A 15,650-nucleotide genomic window follows, 5' to 3' on the forward strand; every position below is an offset into this window, starting at 1 on the left:
TTCAATTATCTATTATACTACCTATATTTCCCATTTGAATCAAAAACTCACTCGTGTTGGTCATCTGCTTGAAAAAAAATGAATGCAGAGAAAAATGACGTCTGTATCAGATGATTTTGTAAGGATCCTGCTTTTCTTTCCTATCTCTTTTAATCTTTTGTCTGCATGTAAAGCCTGAAGGATCATGCGGGTGTCTCCTTCTACCTGAGTACTGAACAATTGAGGACATGCAACGACTACCTGGTCAGAAATAACTTAAGCAATTTCAGAACCTGCCATATAATAAGTATGCCCAGGGAGCACTAATAGAGGATTGCTTTTAATGAACTTGACCAGGAAGTCACCAACACATTTGATGAGACCCTGCTTGTTTTCTTTAACAGAAAGAAATTTCTTCCAGTCCGGGACATTTTTTACTTCAATTACTTGAAACACTTTTGCATGAGCAGTGAGTTTGGTACGACGCTCTCTTTCAGCGGACTTGATGTCCTTGTGCGAATTGTAACGTTTGCATGTAATACCTGCTCTGTTATTCATTGCATTACTAAAGGGCGCTAATACATGACGAGTAAGAGTCCACCTTATCAGAGCAGATTTCTGATTTGTTATACCAACGATACCGCTGGCCCTTTGAATCTTTTATGATTTTTTTTCAGTACCCATATCACTCCAAACACCATTGAGTGTGCATTGCTGTTGTCTGATAGAAAACTCTCCTGATTCGATCCCTGCTGGTAGTTCGAGCATATCAAAAACATATACAGATACACATGTAGTCGGTAAGATAAATTCGTTACATGGTGTGCTAGTGACCTAATACGGAATATATGTGGTCAGTTAATTCCATATGGGGATTCGAGCTTCACTCTCACCCCATATGGAATTTACTGACCCCATATTTACCGTCGAATCCACATATGTGAAACTAATAATGTGCGCTATTTAAATCCTATATAAAATACGTATGATTTTTTAAAAAAAAGGCCGAAATTAAATGCCTCGTAGATTCCACATTTTATTGCATTTTTGCTAACAAAATGGTCAAAAGTCAAAAACAAAATTGCACCATACGATTTATTGACCACCAATCTAAAATTAAAGTAAAATCATTTCTTTAGATGTATACCAACTTTTAGCCGTTTACCCTAGAGTGAAATTAAACTCTGTTAATAATCGGCTTTTTACAATTCCGTCTTCGCACTATATATTGCTACTCAGAATCACCTATTCACTTTATTTCTGAGTATTACGTTTGATTATTGAAGATATATAACTAGTACGCATTACGGTTCATACTGTTTAGTCTAATATGCATCATCATTTATGGACAAAATGCAGTAATTCAACTCTATTAGTATGATGTTCGGGTGCACTATGCATATTTTCTTAATACATTTAGGTTAAGGAAAAAAGATATTAAAGAAAAAAAAATCGTAATATAACACCATTACCGGGAAGTGAATACATTTTGTACTTTATCGGGTTTACGTCACAATGAAGACATTTACCACAGGTATGATAGGGAAGTGCATATTAATCTATGAATGAGGTAAGTGTATATTTGTAGTAAATTAAAAAGAAACATATTTTGTTGATAATGATAAAAATTTTCATTTTTGTAGTTTTTCATTTTTTTGTAACTTTAAATAAATGTATAACAATTACAGTACATTCATGATTTCTGGAATTTATTGATTGAGAAATTTTCAAAAAACAAAAATCAAAAATCAATAAAGTATCTAATAAATCATGAACAAAGTAAATAAAGCGTAGAAAAAAACACATATAAGATAACAAATATACATAATAAACGACACAGGAAAACGGTTTCCGTACGTTCTTCCGAAAAGGAAAACGACACACATAGAATCACAGCTTCTAATCTTGTCACTCCGAGACTAAAATAATTATGAATGAATAATTTATGGATTTGTACACATTTTGATTGTTTGTTTAATTGCATATTGTTCTTACTTATTTGTATCAACAGTATATCTAACATTAATATATATGTTCCTGCTTATTTGCAGAAATTAAATGAATTTGAACATGCTTATAATGTCGGGAACTAATGGAACTATTATTCCGCAACTTCCTTCACAAGAATTTCCTCTTAATGTGTTTCTTCAGAAACTGTCTAAACAGCTTACAGAAGAGGAATTTGAAGATCTGAAATTTCTTTGCCAAGGTATAAGTATCATATATAATTTGGCATCTGTAGAATTTTACTTAATCGTCATCTAGAATTATTTATTATACCTCAGTTATCATTTTCTATATTAAACAAGTTTTAAATTGCAAGCGTTGAACTATTGGAACAGTCAATAGTTTCCAACTATTGGACCTCGGTATAATAACACACTTACTGACTGGGTTTTCGTGAAATACTTTATTGTCCCCATGGCCAATAAACGTGAACCACATCTAATATAACAAATATCAGGTTATTATTTGAACTTGGAATTATTTTTAATCATGGAATTTGCATAAGTTCTTGTGTTTAAATTTTTTAATAAATTCCATGTTTATTTGGTTTTATTATCTTTTGAGCGATTAATAACACTTTCAAATCAATACAATGTAATTTGGTTAGATAGGGTTGTGTGCGACTCAGTACATTATATTGTAAATATACTATTTTCTTTGTAATAGAAAGTGTTGTGCGTAGCACAGAACATTTCAGTACAGAATAAACATGATTTTTATTAAAAATTTCAATAACAAGAATCAAGCTAATTCCACAATCAAAAATAATTCCAAGTTCAAATAATAGTCTGTTCAATGTACATAATTAGCTACACAGGAAAACCAAAAACAACGATGTGGCGGGTCATAATCTTTCACAACATTTGTATTACATGTACCACGAATAACATGCTCTGTGGATTTACATAAACATGTAGAACATGAATATCCATCTTACATTGCCAGATTTTTCATAAACAAAAAATACATGTAAAAATATCGCTAGAAAGGGAGTGTTGATCGTATTAATTTTGAAGTCTTTAACTTTACCTCGAAACCCTGTGTAGATTATGTCTTTAAATAAAGGCAACAGTAGTATACCGCTGTTCAAAACTCATAAATCCATGGACAAAAAACAAAATCGGGGTAACAAACTAAAACCGAGGGAAACGCATTAAATATAAGAGGAGAACAACCTTAAGATCATTTTCTGTAATTAAAAGCAATTTTTTTTCATTTGACAATGAGTATGAAAAAAGACATGATTATATGTCTATATATTTTTATCAAACAAATAATCCTTGAATTTTTTATTATCCCTGAAATCGTATTAAGGAATTTGTAGAATAACTATTAGAATGTTCATTGAAAATGTAACTCGAAGCGCATGTTTTATTAAGATATCCTCTTAATGACGATTTTAGAAATCAAATATATTTTGCTGAAACTTTTAATGATAATTTCAATACTTTAGATGATAATCAAAAGTTAGTGTTTTTATTCTCAGATGTAAATATGATTCGTGTGTGTGCCAAAACGTGTCATTTGATTTTAAAAAGACGTAGAAATTTTATATATTGTAAATAGTATTTTATTTCATATTGTGTATTATATCTATGCATTTTGATAGTCTCTTATAATTCTGTATAGAATGACTCTCATTTTATTTAGTGTTATTTTACAATCATGTATTAAGATTGATTGTACTTGTTGAGAGATGAGACTTAAATAAAACATTAATTTGAATTGTAAAATCACTGGGCATTTCAGGGATAATATAGGGATAATATATCATTACTATTATTTTAGTGATTCTACATAATTCCTGATTATACAAATTTACTGTTACATATACACGATACATCGCATTGTTGCAAATTTATACATTATGCACAGATAAACGATAGTCTAGGTATTACGAGGGTATATCTGCCGGTCCGAGGTTATTCCGAGTTTGACCCTTTTTAAAACATAGCAAGTAAGTGCATTCAGTGGCGGATCCAGAAATTTTCATAAGTGGGTGCACACTGACTGACCTAAGATGGGACCCGCTCCAGTCACGCTTCAGCGATTTCCTATGTAAGCAACCATTTTTTTCCCAAAAAGGGGGGCCCGGTCCCTGCCCCCCTGTAAATCCGCCTCTGTCATTTATGGACAAAGAGTCGATGCCAGACCAAACTTGCTGTTGAAGAAACATGTTGTTGGGCCTGCATTGAAATTTTATGTTTGTATTGCTATGAAAATAAGGAATAAATAGTACTTGAGGTTTCTAGAGCCATTCCGTATACGAATTGTCCTCCTGAAATATTTTGTACTTTCACATAATATTCTGATTGAAATAATGCATTTCGCATGTCATTTCAGTAATTATATACTAAGTTAAAAGACTATTAAATTGTTAATGGATATGGGGAATTTGTCAAAGCGACAACAACCAGATCATAGAGCAGAAATCAGCCGAATGCAACAAATGGGTCTTTAATGTAGCGAGAAACTCCCGCACTCGGAGGCGTCCGTCATCTTGACTTTGCCTCTGAACAAATATGTATACTAGTTCAGTGATGATGGACGTCATACTGAACTCGGAATTATACACAAGCAAATATACATGAAAATGAAGCTATCGTAAACACCTTTAAAGCATTTAAACATGAAACACTTTCATCCTTTTTCAAAATGGATAAAAAAAAAAGTTGATCTATTATAAAATATCAAAACGAATAATTCAGAGATAAAATCGTTTACTTAATATTTCAAATACTCGTTTAAATCATTTTATACATTCACAAAAGATTAAAAAAAAGTTGCAAATAATTCTTCCAAGGGTTTAACAAAACTGTGACCACAGTACGTAATAAAATCAAACTTGTCATCATAATTCAAACAATAAAAGAATTGTTGAAGAATTCAATATAATTAAATATTTCTATCACCATGTTTCTTGAGTACTAGATAGTTATTTTACTTTCGAAAATAAATATTTGTTCAATATTAAATAAATGAATTTTCAAATATTTGCAATAGAGGTTGAAAGTTTTTGAATTTAGTATAAAACTGTAAAATCTGCAAAATATAGTCATTTTGAGATATTTTCATCAACATTTAAACATATGTCAAGACTATATCAATATATAACAAAGATAAACTGCTTTAAGATGTGTTTTACTCAGATGAAAATGTATATAAAAAAACGTTATTTATCAGAGACAGTGTGCTAAATAAAAGTTCAAGTTGATGTCAAATTTGTCCAGATAACATGCAATATTCCGGTTATTTTAAATATCATAGGCATACATTTGGAAGACTGAAACCATTTAATTCCAGTTTGAGTTTCATATGCCAATTAAAAGCTCTTATCATCATAATTATGCTACTTACTTACTTCATATCCCCATGTTATTTATAGAAGAAATGTTAAGCTCAAGCAAACTTGAAAAAACGTATCTTTTTAATGATGAACTCGGTTACAATAGCAAATAACCTTTTTCAAACGGTTAAATTTAATTGTGTTTACTTCTTGTAAGTATTAGTGTTTATCTATGACATAAACATTAACAACAAGTAAATGCAGACAACATTTTAAACGCAAAGGAGATTGTAAACCAGATCGTGTTGGAAAAGAGCAAAAACAATTAAAGGCAAAATATTGTTGGGCAGTATTCAATTTGTGTATTACTTCCTTTGTTAACTGCTGGGCTTTTCCTTCTCTTTCTACTGAAATGATTTGGTTTCTACTTTCATTTTTAAAGGTTTGCACTATACATTAATAAAAGAAGATCTTTAATGTTCCGTTACTTTCTTAATTATAAGTTTAAACATACAAAGATGTGGTATGATTGCCAATGAGACAACTACCCACAAAAAGACCAAAATGACACAAACATTAACCACTATAGGTAACTGTACGGCCTTCAACAATGAGCAAAGCCCATACCGCATAGTCAGCTATAAAAAGCCCTGATAAGACAATGTAAAACAATTCAAACGAGAAAACTAATATAGACTGATTCACCAAATCCAGTTTGAAATGGAGGCTAAAATGTAACAACATGTTAATAGAGGTACAGAAATCAACACATAAAGTTGACTGTTGTGTACATCAATTATGAAGAGATGTCAACAAACATGGGATGCTGGCTCTATAAAAGAGATCTTCCATACGATACGATTATTACTCTTCTATTAACCAATTATAAAGCCGTACTACATAAAAGAATCTTTAAATGAGATCTTTTTGGCACTTCTGGAAAACGTATCTCAATATTTTACAACATATTTAAAAAAAAATATCTATAGATACTAAAATCTTCTGAATAATCTACAAAGTCTTAAATCTACAGTTACCATTCATGTAAAAGAGGGTCGAAAGATACCATAATGACAGTCAAACTCATATATCTAAAATAAACTGATTCTATTTTGCAGGTAAAGGCGGTATAAGAAAAGGAGATATGTCACAGTTAAAGACCTCTCTGGATCTCTTTACCATTCTTCGTGAGAGAGAAATAATAACAACTGAAAATTTGCTCACACTGCAAGCTATGATATGGCATATTGGACGAAAAGATTTGTACAAAGGATTTGTTCGTTTTTGTGAACAATCAGATAATACTCTTTACTTTTTTGAGGCTCCAGAAAAAGCAGGTAAATTACTGCAATAAGTTATACATAACATTACAATAAAAGAGAACAACACATAATTAACATAAACACGCACGCGGGGATTGATTAGGTTCATAAAATATAGAAAGATAATTTTATACAACAGACAAATTAGCTGACAAAAAAAGAGTATAGAAAAATAGACTAGACGTAATTGGATGTTAATTGTTGGGGACAATATACAGAATAATGGCTTAGGCATTGGTAAACAATATAGACCATAGAGATCAGCAATTAGAGAATACGGAAACGAATGACACTCTTTTAAAACCCTTTTATATAAAGCATACTTCTTCTATTTGTTAAAGGGATATAAGCAGAGATGAAAGTTACATTCAAACTTTATAGACGCCGACAAAAAAGCTGATAATGCCATGAGAAAAACATTTATGATGAAAAGACAAACAGCAGACCACTATACAAAAACACAACATAGAAAACGAAAGTTTAAGTAAAAGAATCTGTCCAAAAACCTGTAGTCGCAGGTGCTCCGTAAGGGTAAGGAGATCCTTCTCAACGTGCTTTCGACCACTGTCGTGTTAGAACTCCTAAAACATATGTTGACAAGTTTTAAAACTTAAAATAATACGATTCATTGTTAATATTAACAACTACACTGGGCTTAATTTAACCTTTCCGTTTAAGCGCTCTTTAACGTTTGATGTTATTAACTAAGTACATCAAATGTATCTGTTATATTTGTATGTTTGATGATTGAAGAGTCAACGCCGATCTACCACAACTTTGTTTTAGTTTGATAATTCTTTTTTTTTTAAGAATGGCAAACCAAAGTATATATGTGTCACTATGAATCGTTTCAGAAGACGAACAAGAACATGTGAAATTCCATGTAATGGGTTATAAATGCAGGACTGATTTATATAAACTGAGAGGAGCTGTATCTAAAATTCTTTGTTGCCCAGAAAGATATGTAATTATAAGAGGAATAGAACAAAGTAACAGTTTGTGGATAACGTTCATGATACCAGACTGGTGTACAGACATTCTAATTTGTCTCTCAATCAAATCATGGAAAGTTTTGGAGGAGCTGACAGTCGACAAAATATTCATTCAAAGTGTTAAAAAAGAAATAGTTTGCCCATTCAATATACAAGGTAGTATATCATACAATTAAACAAAACCACTAACGACTTGATAAAATGGGTTTATATAATTCATGTTTACAATATAGCTGTATAAGAGAGGGGAGAAATATACCAGTGGTACAGGTATAGTCAAACGCATGGACCCATACTGAAATGACAACGCGATGACTAAAAAAGAAAAAGAATAACTGACAAATAATAGTAAACAAGACACAACATAGAAAACTGAAGATTAAGCAACAGAAACCTGACCAAAAAATAGGGGTGATCTCATGTTCTCCGGTATAATAAGCAGATCCTGCTCCTCATGTGTTGCTCATGGTTTCACAAACCTTGTAAATAGTTTAAATCGGTAGGTCAAATTCGTGAAAAGGGTGAGGGGATTGTAGTGACGACTTAAGGAACATATCCGATATCATCTGTGAAACGGTTATTCTATAAAAAAAAATTGACAAAGGGATGATTTCAACTTTACTTTTCGTAACTCCTGGTAAAGTTGCTCCCTTGAAAGCAGCAACCCTCTTTCGAGGAAATCATGATTGGAAATACGAGACCGGAAATATCGTTTCAATTTGGATATATTTACTCCGTAAGCAGGCGCTGCTGGAATGTTGCTACTTAAACATTGAAAGTTTACAATTATGAAATCATCCCTTTTGTCGGACAGTTTTGTTTACAACCGACCCTCATTGTCAATTTCTAGATGTATGTCAAGAAATGAAGTAGACTTAATTGTATATGGTGTACCCTTTACCTCTATTTCGATGGCCTAGATGAGTTCAACATAGTCACCAAATGTTGAATTATTTAGTGAGAGAACATCATTTAGCGGAAAGTAAACTTAAAGGATATAGTTAACTTTATATATTTCTTTCTATGAAGTGTCCTTGTATGAAATCAGACAAATAAAGAAAAAAACTCGACAAGACTTGTTTTGGCTAGATCTATATACAAGATCTTATAGAAATATTTTCGTTAGTAAAAGGTGACTTAGAGGATTATGACATGACTGAAATTTCAATCCGATTTGGAGCAAATTAGTATGTTGAAATTTAAAAAAAAAGATTGACTTTGAAAACTGTGAAACCTAACCCTGACATTCATCGAAACTATATAAAATAAAGACTTATGGTCATCCCCATAGACTTGCTCGTCGACAAGTACTGTCATTTTACGGGGTCGGATTCTGAATTTTAAGCCGATCGGAGCAGAGGATCATATTGAGAAAATGTTCACTTTGAAAAACCTTTTGGTTTTTTTTAATTATTGATATCTCTGTTATCGATTTTTGAGATTTAAACACCGGTAAACTACTGTTGCCTAAATTGAAGACCCTAAAACAATGTGGTCATGTATCTTCAAAAATGCTATTTCATTGTTACACACATCATTCTAAAAGTGTCAATATATATGGTTAAATTTTCTGCTTGTTGTGTTGATCGTATTTGGTCTACGATTTGTATCGTTTGTTTAAGAAAATGCAGCAGTAACTGAACATGCAGATGATTCTGACATGATTCATGGTAACGACATTGATCCTGGCAGTGAAACCATCAGCGTGTCTGATCTGAATACCCAACGTATAAACAAAAGAGAAGAAGGTATTTCATCGAATGGTAAGCTTTTATGATATCTGTCTAATAATGCCTCTAGTTTTGTTTAAGAAATATTTTTTAATGAAGTGTATATTCTCATTTCGTGTTATAATGAAGCTTGATTTATGTATTGCGAAAGAATATCATGATGAAACATTCAGATATATAGAACCAAACTGCAGAGGTTTTAATCAATTTAACGGATTTAGATTCTCAGCGATCTCCTAGTAGAAGCTTCTGTAATTTAATACTACATCTCCCTGTTCAATAATTCATTAATTTGTCCCTTTTCTACTAGTTGGTATACCTGTCAGAATCATCTCGAGAGCATATGTTCCTTTACAACTCGTACTAAAACAAGATGTGTGCTTTAGACAAGACTTGCACGATCGGTGACCATTAATTCTTAAATGATAACGCATGATGAAAATGACTAAAATGAGTCATCGATATTCAATCCCAGCAGCAAGGTGTTCAGAATAAATTATAATGCATGTCGACGATTGTTTGAAACAAATTGACACGAACGTTACATAGCCATACATGATAGCGCCTGTTTCCAAAATAATAGCCACAATAAAGTTTAATTTATCTTAGTCATAATCCTGAACCTTTGTCCTTGAAAGTATCATCACCAAATGAGACGTCAACATCAGTAACACAGCGTGTGGTATATGTGGTGTTTTTACCTTCTATATTTCATAATTCATGATTTCGGAGCTCGGATTTTTTATGTATTTTTTTAAAACAAATTAATACTGATAGAGATAAGGAGATGTAGTATAAATGTCAAACAGACAACTCTCCATCCAAATAACAATTTATAAAATTAAACCATAATATATCAAGATACAGCCTTCAACACACTAATTACAAATGTAAAACCATTCAAACGGGAATGAAAGTTTACCAAACAGTGTTCAAGAATAAGCGATCGTTTAGCACCTAAATGTCTAATGTAATTTTGAAAGTGTTATGCTTATATTTTGCTTGTAAAACTAAACGTCTTTTCATACAGATGATGACCCTCGAGAAAAATCGTTTGAAGAAAAAAGGAAGTTTTGGTTAAATCGATTAACCCCAGCAACAGGTAATAATTATATTATATATTTCATTATAATACCTTATTCTGATTGGCTAACTGCACATCACGTGTTATTCCTTAGGCAATTGCATTACACAATAAAACTTATTATTCCTGATAACATGAGGTTCCACAATAAAGTGCACAGGTGAATTAAATAATAATACTTGATTAAAATCTTGTTTTCATGAGCCTAGCTAAAACATGTAGTTATAAGTATGGAATGCTTCTTGTTGTAACTTCAAAAGGTTTTAAAAGCGTTGACCATGCGCACGTTTTCAGAATGAAGCGCAGAAACAAAATGTTCCTTGGTCAACGCTTTTACACCCAAATGAAGTTACAGAAAGATGGCGCATTCAATTCATAAATGATTAGCATAAATTTATTTCACTTTTGATTTCAAGAGGTCAAAATGAGTTGTTTTCGTTTCATACTTTAGTCCTCTTATAATTGATGTGTTTGCCTCGGTTATAGTTTGTAACCAGGATTGGTTTTTGCTTACTCGTTTTAATACTATTTAACAGCAGTATACTCCTTCATCAGGAACAACCAAAGCCGAATATGTGAAACGCATTTACGTACAAGGAAAGATAACATTGAAGAGTTATATATATATCAACTAAAAAGCACCTAAAATAATAGCAAAATCCATCGGTGGCAAACTTTGTCTGAGAAAGTTGAAACCTAAGTTTTTACATAATTACAAAATTAATAAATGGTCAATTTACTGTGAAGTCCACATATAGTAATTTGTCAGATAAGACCAATCAATGTAAGAATAAGAGATTTGTTTTATTGTTGGAGAAACTTTTGAGTTTGAAAAAGTGAAGGATAAATGATGAAGTTGGATTCAGAATCTGCCTACCCTTCCGGATGACAAAATATCAACCTCAGTTTTTGATGGTTTTCGTGTCGCTTAGTTTTTAGGTTTCTATGTGCTCGCTTGTTTGTCTGTCCCTCTGTCATCTTTCGCCCCTCTTATACAAATGTTTGAGTAAAATTCAGAGCAGAAGAATAGAAAGTTCCTTATTGAAAGGATTGTTTGTAATGTATTTTCTCATACTTGTCTTACATTGTAATTAGTTCATTCGACGGCTACAAGAGATAAGCTGATATTCAAACAACGAAACCAAACTTTCCGTGGACGAAAATTTAGTCTTGACACAAGTGTGACAACAAGTGAATCAACCACATCTATTCAGGAAAACATGTATGAGGCATCAGCAGTACAATGCTCAGGTAAATATTGGAAACAAAAAACGTTTCTTAACCATAAACTCCTGTGAGGAACTAATATAGAATTTACAACAAATCAGCATTGGTAAACTACTATAAATGGATTTGTTTTTGTAAAGGAAATATAACACTCGAAATGAATGCATTTATGTCTATGAATAAACATATAAGATATAAATCCGGACAAAAGATATTTGCCTTGAACAAATGTATCGAAGAAATACTTAGTCAATATAATTTCTAAAAAAGTACACAGGTCATGAAGAATTTGAGGAATTATTTCGGGTATGCATCAATGAAATGATAACCAAAAGACTCAAACAAGCATTAACATCTTGGATTCAGCATATTTAATGTATTCTGAAATATATAATATTAATTAGACAATATGTATTTGTAAGATTAGACATCCAGAGTGTTAACGTATACTTTATAGACGATTTATACGTAATCTTTTCGGATCACTAAAGATTATTCCTAGTTTCATAGTGAGGTTGGTGTTGCTCAATATTCAGTTTCATTTTTTATAATGTGATGAATTAATGTTTGTTTCTTTGATTTGGTTTGTCTGATAGTCGTTTTTTTCCATGTTTCGGCAAAGGTTATTTATATTTTGTAATATCTCTTGGAATAACTCCCCTAAATCGTTGGATACTAGTGTTTTCAATGATAGGGCATGCATATAGAGTATTGCTTTTGTCATGTATAATACTATTGTTATGATTTTTTTTTAAATGCCAATTTTCATACAGAACAAATTGAAACACAAAAAGATTTTGCTTTGGCATCTAATGAAGACAAAAGCAATGAAAATGATATCAACATTAGGACTGATATCATTAGAAAAGGGAAAACTAATAGAGAGGGAGTTAGTCATTTACATGGTAAGTAAAAATTATATCTAAAATAATATTTGACAATGCTCATGTAATCATTTAATTTATCAGAATTACCCATGTAGATCAATTGGAAGGTGTGTACTTACCTTTTACTGAAGAACTGCGATTTTTTTTATTTGAACAGTATAAGAAAATATCTCAGTTCCATTTTTCCACATTGTTACGCGTGTTTGGCGTATATACTTAATTTAGTCCTGGTATCTATGATGTGTTTATTTACATGGATAATGCAGTTTGAAAAGACATCTCAGAACCAACAAATAACTAAATTAAATATGAAATTTGCTTGTAACACTCAATCCCACATATGTAGTCTATTTACAGATCGGTTAACTTTTTGCAACATAATTAAGAAATAATTCATGGGGCTTCAATATATCGTGATTTTACCACGGGTTGGCCCTTAATGACTTATATTTTACCTTGGGCGTTCCAAAAAATAAACGCACGATTAAATTGACGTAAATGAACGGAGCAAACTGTGACATGCTTAAACTATTCTCGAAAACATTTTTAGATTGGTTAGGATGGATCTAAATGATAATTGTACTTAAATGTATTATGTGTATACTCAAATTGCTTATGTAACGCATGTTAGCACCGTTTGCTTACGTTTCCTTGTTGTAATGATTTTTGATTTCTCAAGCATGTATTTTCCCGTAAAATGCATATATTCTTACGTCAACGTTCTATGACGTTGGGTAGCTCATTCGTAAAAAAAAAAGTCACGTGGGAGTACGATCGGAACAGCCCAAACAATATATTCAGCTTTTACCACGGGTGTGTACTCAAAGCGTTTGAAGTACGTCATGTTTGAATTGACAATCAATCGATTGCGATTATTATATTCTAAGCCTATTATTTAGTTACCTTGGGAGTATAATGAATGTTGCCTTTTTATTCTGAAAATAAGATGTAAAATATGTATGTTTTGCCTTTGCAGGAGATACAACAAGTCAACGACGGGCAGATTCAGGTATGTAAAAACAACATATGCGTCCGCTTTTAATAAACAAGAGTGTCCCTGACTGTCATATTTTCGCAGCTTAGTAAAGTGGATGTAAATGAAATCAATAACCATTTTAAAGAGAAATCTAGTTTTCCATTTAATAGTTCTTCATTTTTAAAAGATTTTAGATTTAAGAATATAATATGCCTTTTTACACCAAGACATAAATATATTATTGTCTATTAATTCTTCTATGTTACTGACATTTCGATAGTATATTCCTGGCTACTTACAAATAAAACATAAAGAAGTAGTTTATATATTTTATAAAGAAGACAGAAGGTATGATTTCTGTTCCCAAATGTATGAATGATATTCGCATCAAAATTTACGATATTGACAACGATGTGTGAACAAAACAAACAGAAAAAACAAGTGACAGTGTCAAATATAATAGGAGTACAGAAGTCAACATTGTGTTATCATCTTAATAACTATAAACACAAACAAATCTGAAACAAAGAAGCATAATAAGGCATTAAGTCAAAGCACATAAGCAAGATAAAAAAGTAAACCATCATAGGCCTTCAACACGGCCTTCAACACGGAGCCTGACTACCTTAATTTCAATTTGGTTTTGGTTCAAATTCAAAAAGCAATATTGAGTATTTTGCAGACAAAAATGCAGACGCATGTCTTGCAACCGAAAGTATAAGCCTGGTACCTTTACTATGTTGTTAATATCATAGCAAAATAAAGACGTTACCGACAAAAATGGGTAATTGTATGTTGATATAATTCAATTAGCTTGGTTGATGATTGATGCTTTGTAAGAGAGGTAACTAATGATCTTCAACAGATTAAATTTGAAATGAAACTCTCAAAAAATTCAACACAATTTTACAACTCGAGTAAACCTAAACATAAAATCTTAAATGCTATTAACATGTTTAATTATCATTTCTAATTGCAGGATTTCTTGATCTCTATGTAGATGAATCGAAAGAGACATGATCATTTTTTGAAATTATCACAGGTTACTATTCAAATCAATATTATTTCTCAACTGACTTGTCTTTTAAATGGTCAATTATGGATACAGCCAGTCATTATGAAATATGTTTCAATCATTCATCTGGTGGATAGTTTTTTAATTGGCAATCATACTACATCTTCTTATATGTGTGTCATTTATTTATTTCTAAACGCAAAATCAAAAGTGAAGAAAAACATAAGTTAAACTCAGTAAAAAGCAGTATTTTAACTAGAAATGTTATGTTCAAGGACTTGCAATTACTGAATTGGTTAAAGCTTGATAGTGCCTTGGACAGCAAATGAAATCTGATGATTTGTCTATTCTTTCATCACAAATAACAACCTTTGTTTCCATTTGATGTCATTAAACAATACAAAGTACATATCAAATAAAAAAGAGAACACTTGGAGGTCTTCCTACAATATTTTTTGTTAAATCAGCCAAAAATTCCTGAAGATATAGCGAACAATTTAGACATACTTTCGTCATAAGCCAAGTTTCAAATGCGAAATAAATGAATAATACCCAAAACATCATTTTGTTTCATATAAAAAACAAAGTAGTGTAATTAGTTTAACAATTCCTTTGTATGTACAAATTAACATTGGCGGAAACTAATTTGGCGATTTTGGTTCTATTCAGAAATAAGCGAAAATGTACACCCCCCCGAAAAATACCCGCTGTAATGTATCTTTAAACTATTTCCCTTCCAGAGCATCTCAGATCACCTTAGTTGTTTGTGAGGTTCGTTTTTCTAAGTCTTTGTTTTCTATGATGCGGGTTGTGTACCAATGTTTGTCTGTTTGTCTTTTTCTTTTTTAGCCATGGCTTTGTAAATTTTTTCATGAGTTGGAATGTCCCTATGACATATTTCGTCATCTTTCTATCCAAAGAAACGGTTGATTACACAAATCTCATTAAAGTAGAATATTAAAATATCATTGATTTATGAATATAGCACTTTCACATCATTTGTCTGAGCGCTCACGATTGAATTATAAAAAGCACCGCGGTACTTTTTTTATCCCTATTTATTAGCCAGTAATTCGACCTTTTTTTAGTTTAAACATATTTTATTTACTCAAAGTTAACTGGATTGACCACAAGTAATCCACACT

The 15,650-nt window shown here is 31.5% G+C and overlaps 1 protein-coding gene across 2 annotated transcripts; it reads left to right on the plus strand.

Annotated features, from left to right (window-relative positions):
- The first annotated feature begins 1,313 nt into the window (after positions 1–1,313).
- Positions 1,314–15,031, plus strand: LOC134699235 (uncharacterized). 2 transcript variants are annotated; one of them, XM_063560843.1, is made up of 10 exons: positions 1,314–1,549; positions 2,031–2,188; positions 6,391–6,609; positions 7,449–7,742; positions 9,209–9,349; positions 10,347–10,418; positions 11,496–11,651; positions 12,401–12,532; positions 13,491–13,523; positions 14,470–15,031. In XM_063560843.1, the coding sequence occupies exons 2-10, from the start codon at positions 2,038–2,040 to the stop codon at positions 14,508–14,510; spliced, it is 1,239 nt and encodes a 412-aa protein (XP_063416913.1). In that variant the 5' UTR covers positions 1,314–1,549; positions 2,031–2,037; the 3' UTR covers positions 14,511–15,031. The 2 variants fall into 2 exon arrangements, with proteins under 2 accessions (XP_063416913.1, XP_063416914.1); XM_063560844.1 differs by lacking the exon at positions 1,314–1,549 and having other exon boundaries at positions 1,949–2,188.
- Positions 15,032–15,650: the final 619 nt, after the last annotated feature.

The sequence above is a fragment of the Mytilus trossulus genome, unplaced genomic scaffold, assembly GCF_036588685.1.
Source record: "Mytilus trossulus isolate FHL-02 unplaced genomic scaffold, PNRI_Mtr1.1.1.hap1 h1tg000050l__unscaffolded, whole genome shotgun sequence".
Classification (NCBI taxonomy): domain Eukaryota; kingdom Metazoa; phylum Mollusca; class Bivalvia; order Mytilida; family Mytilidae; genus Mytilus; species Mytilus trossulus.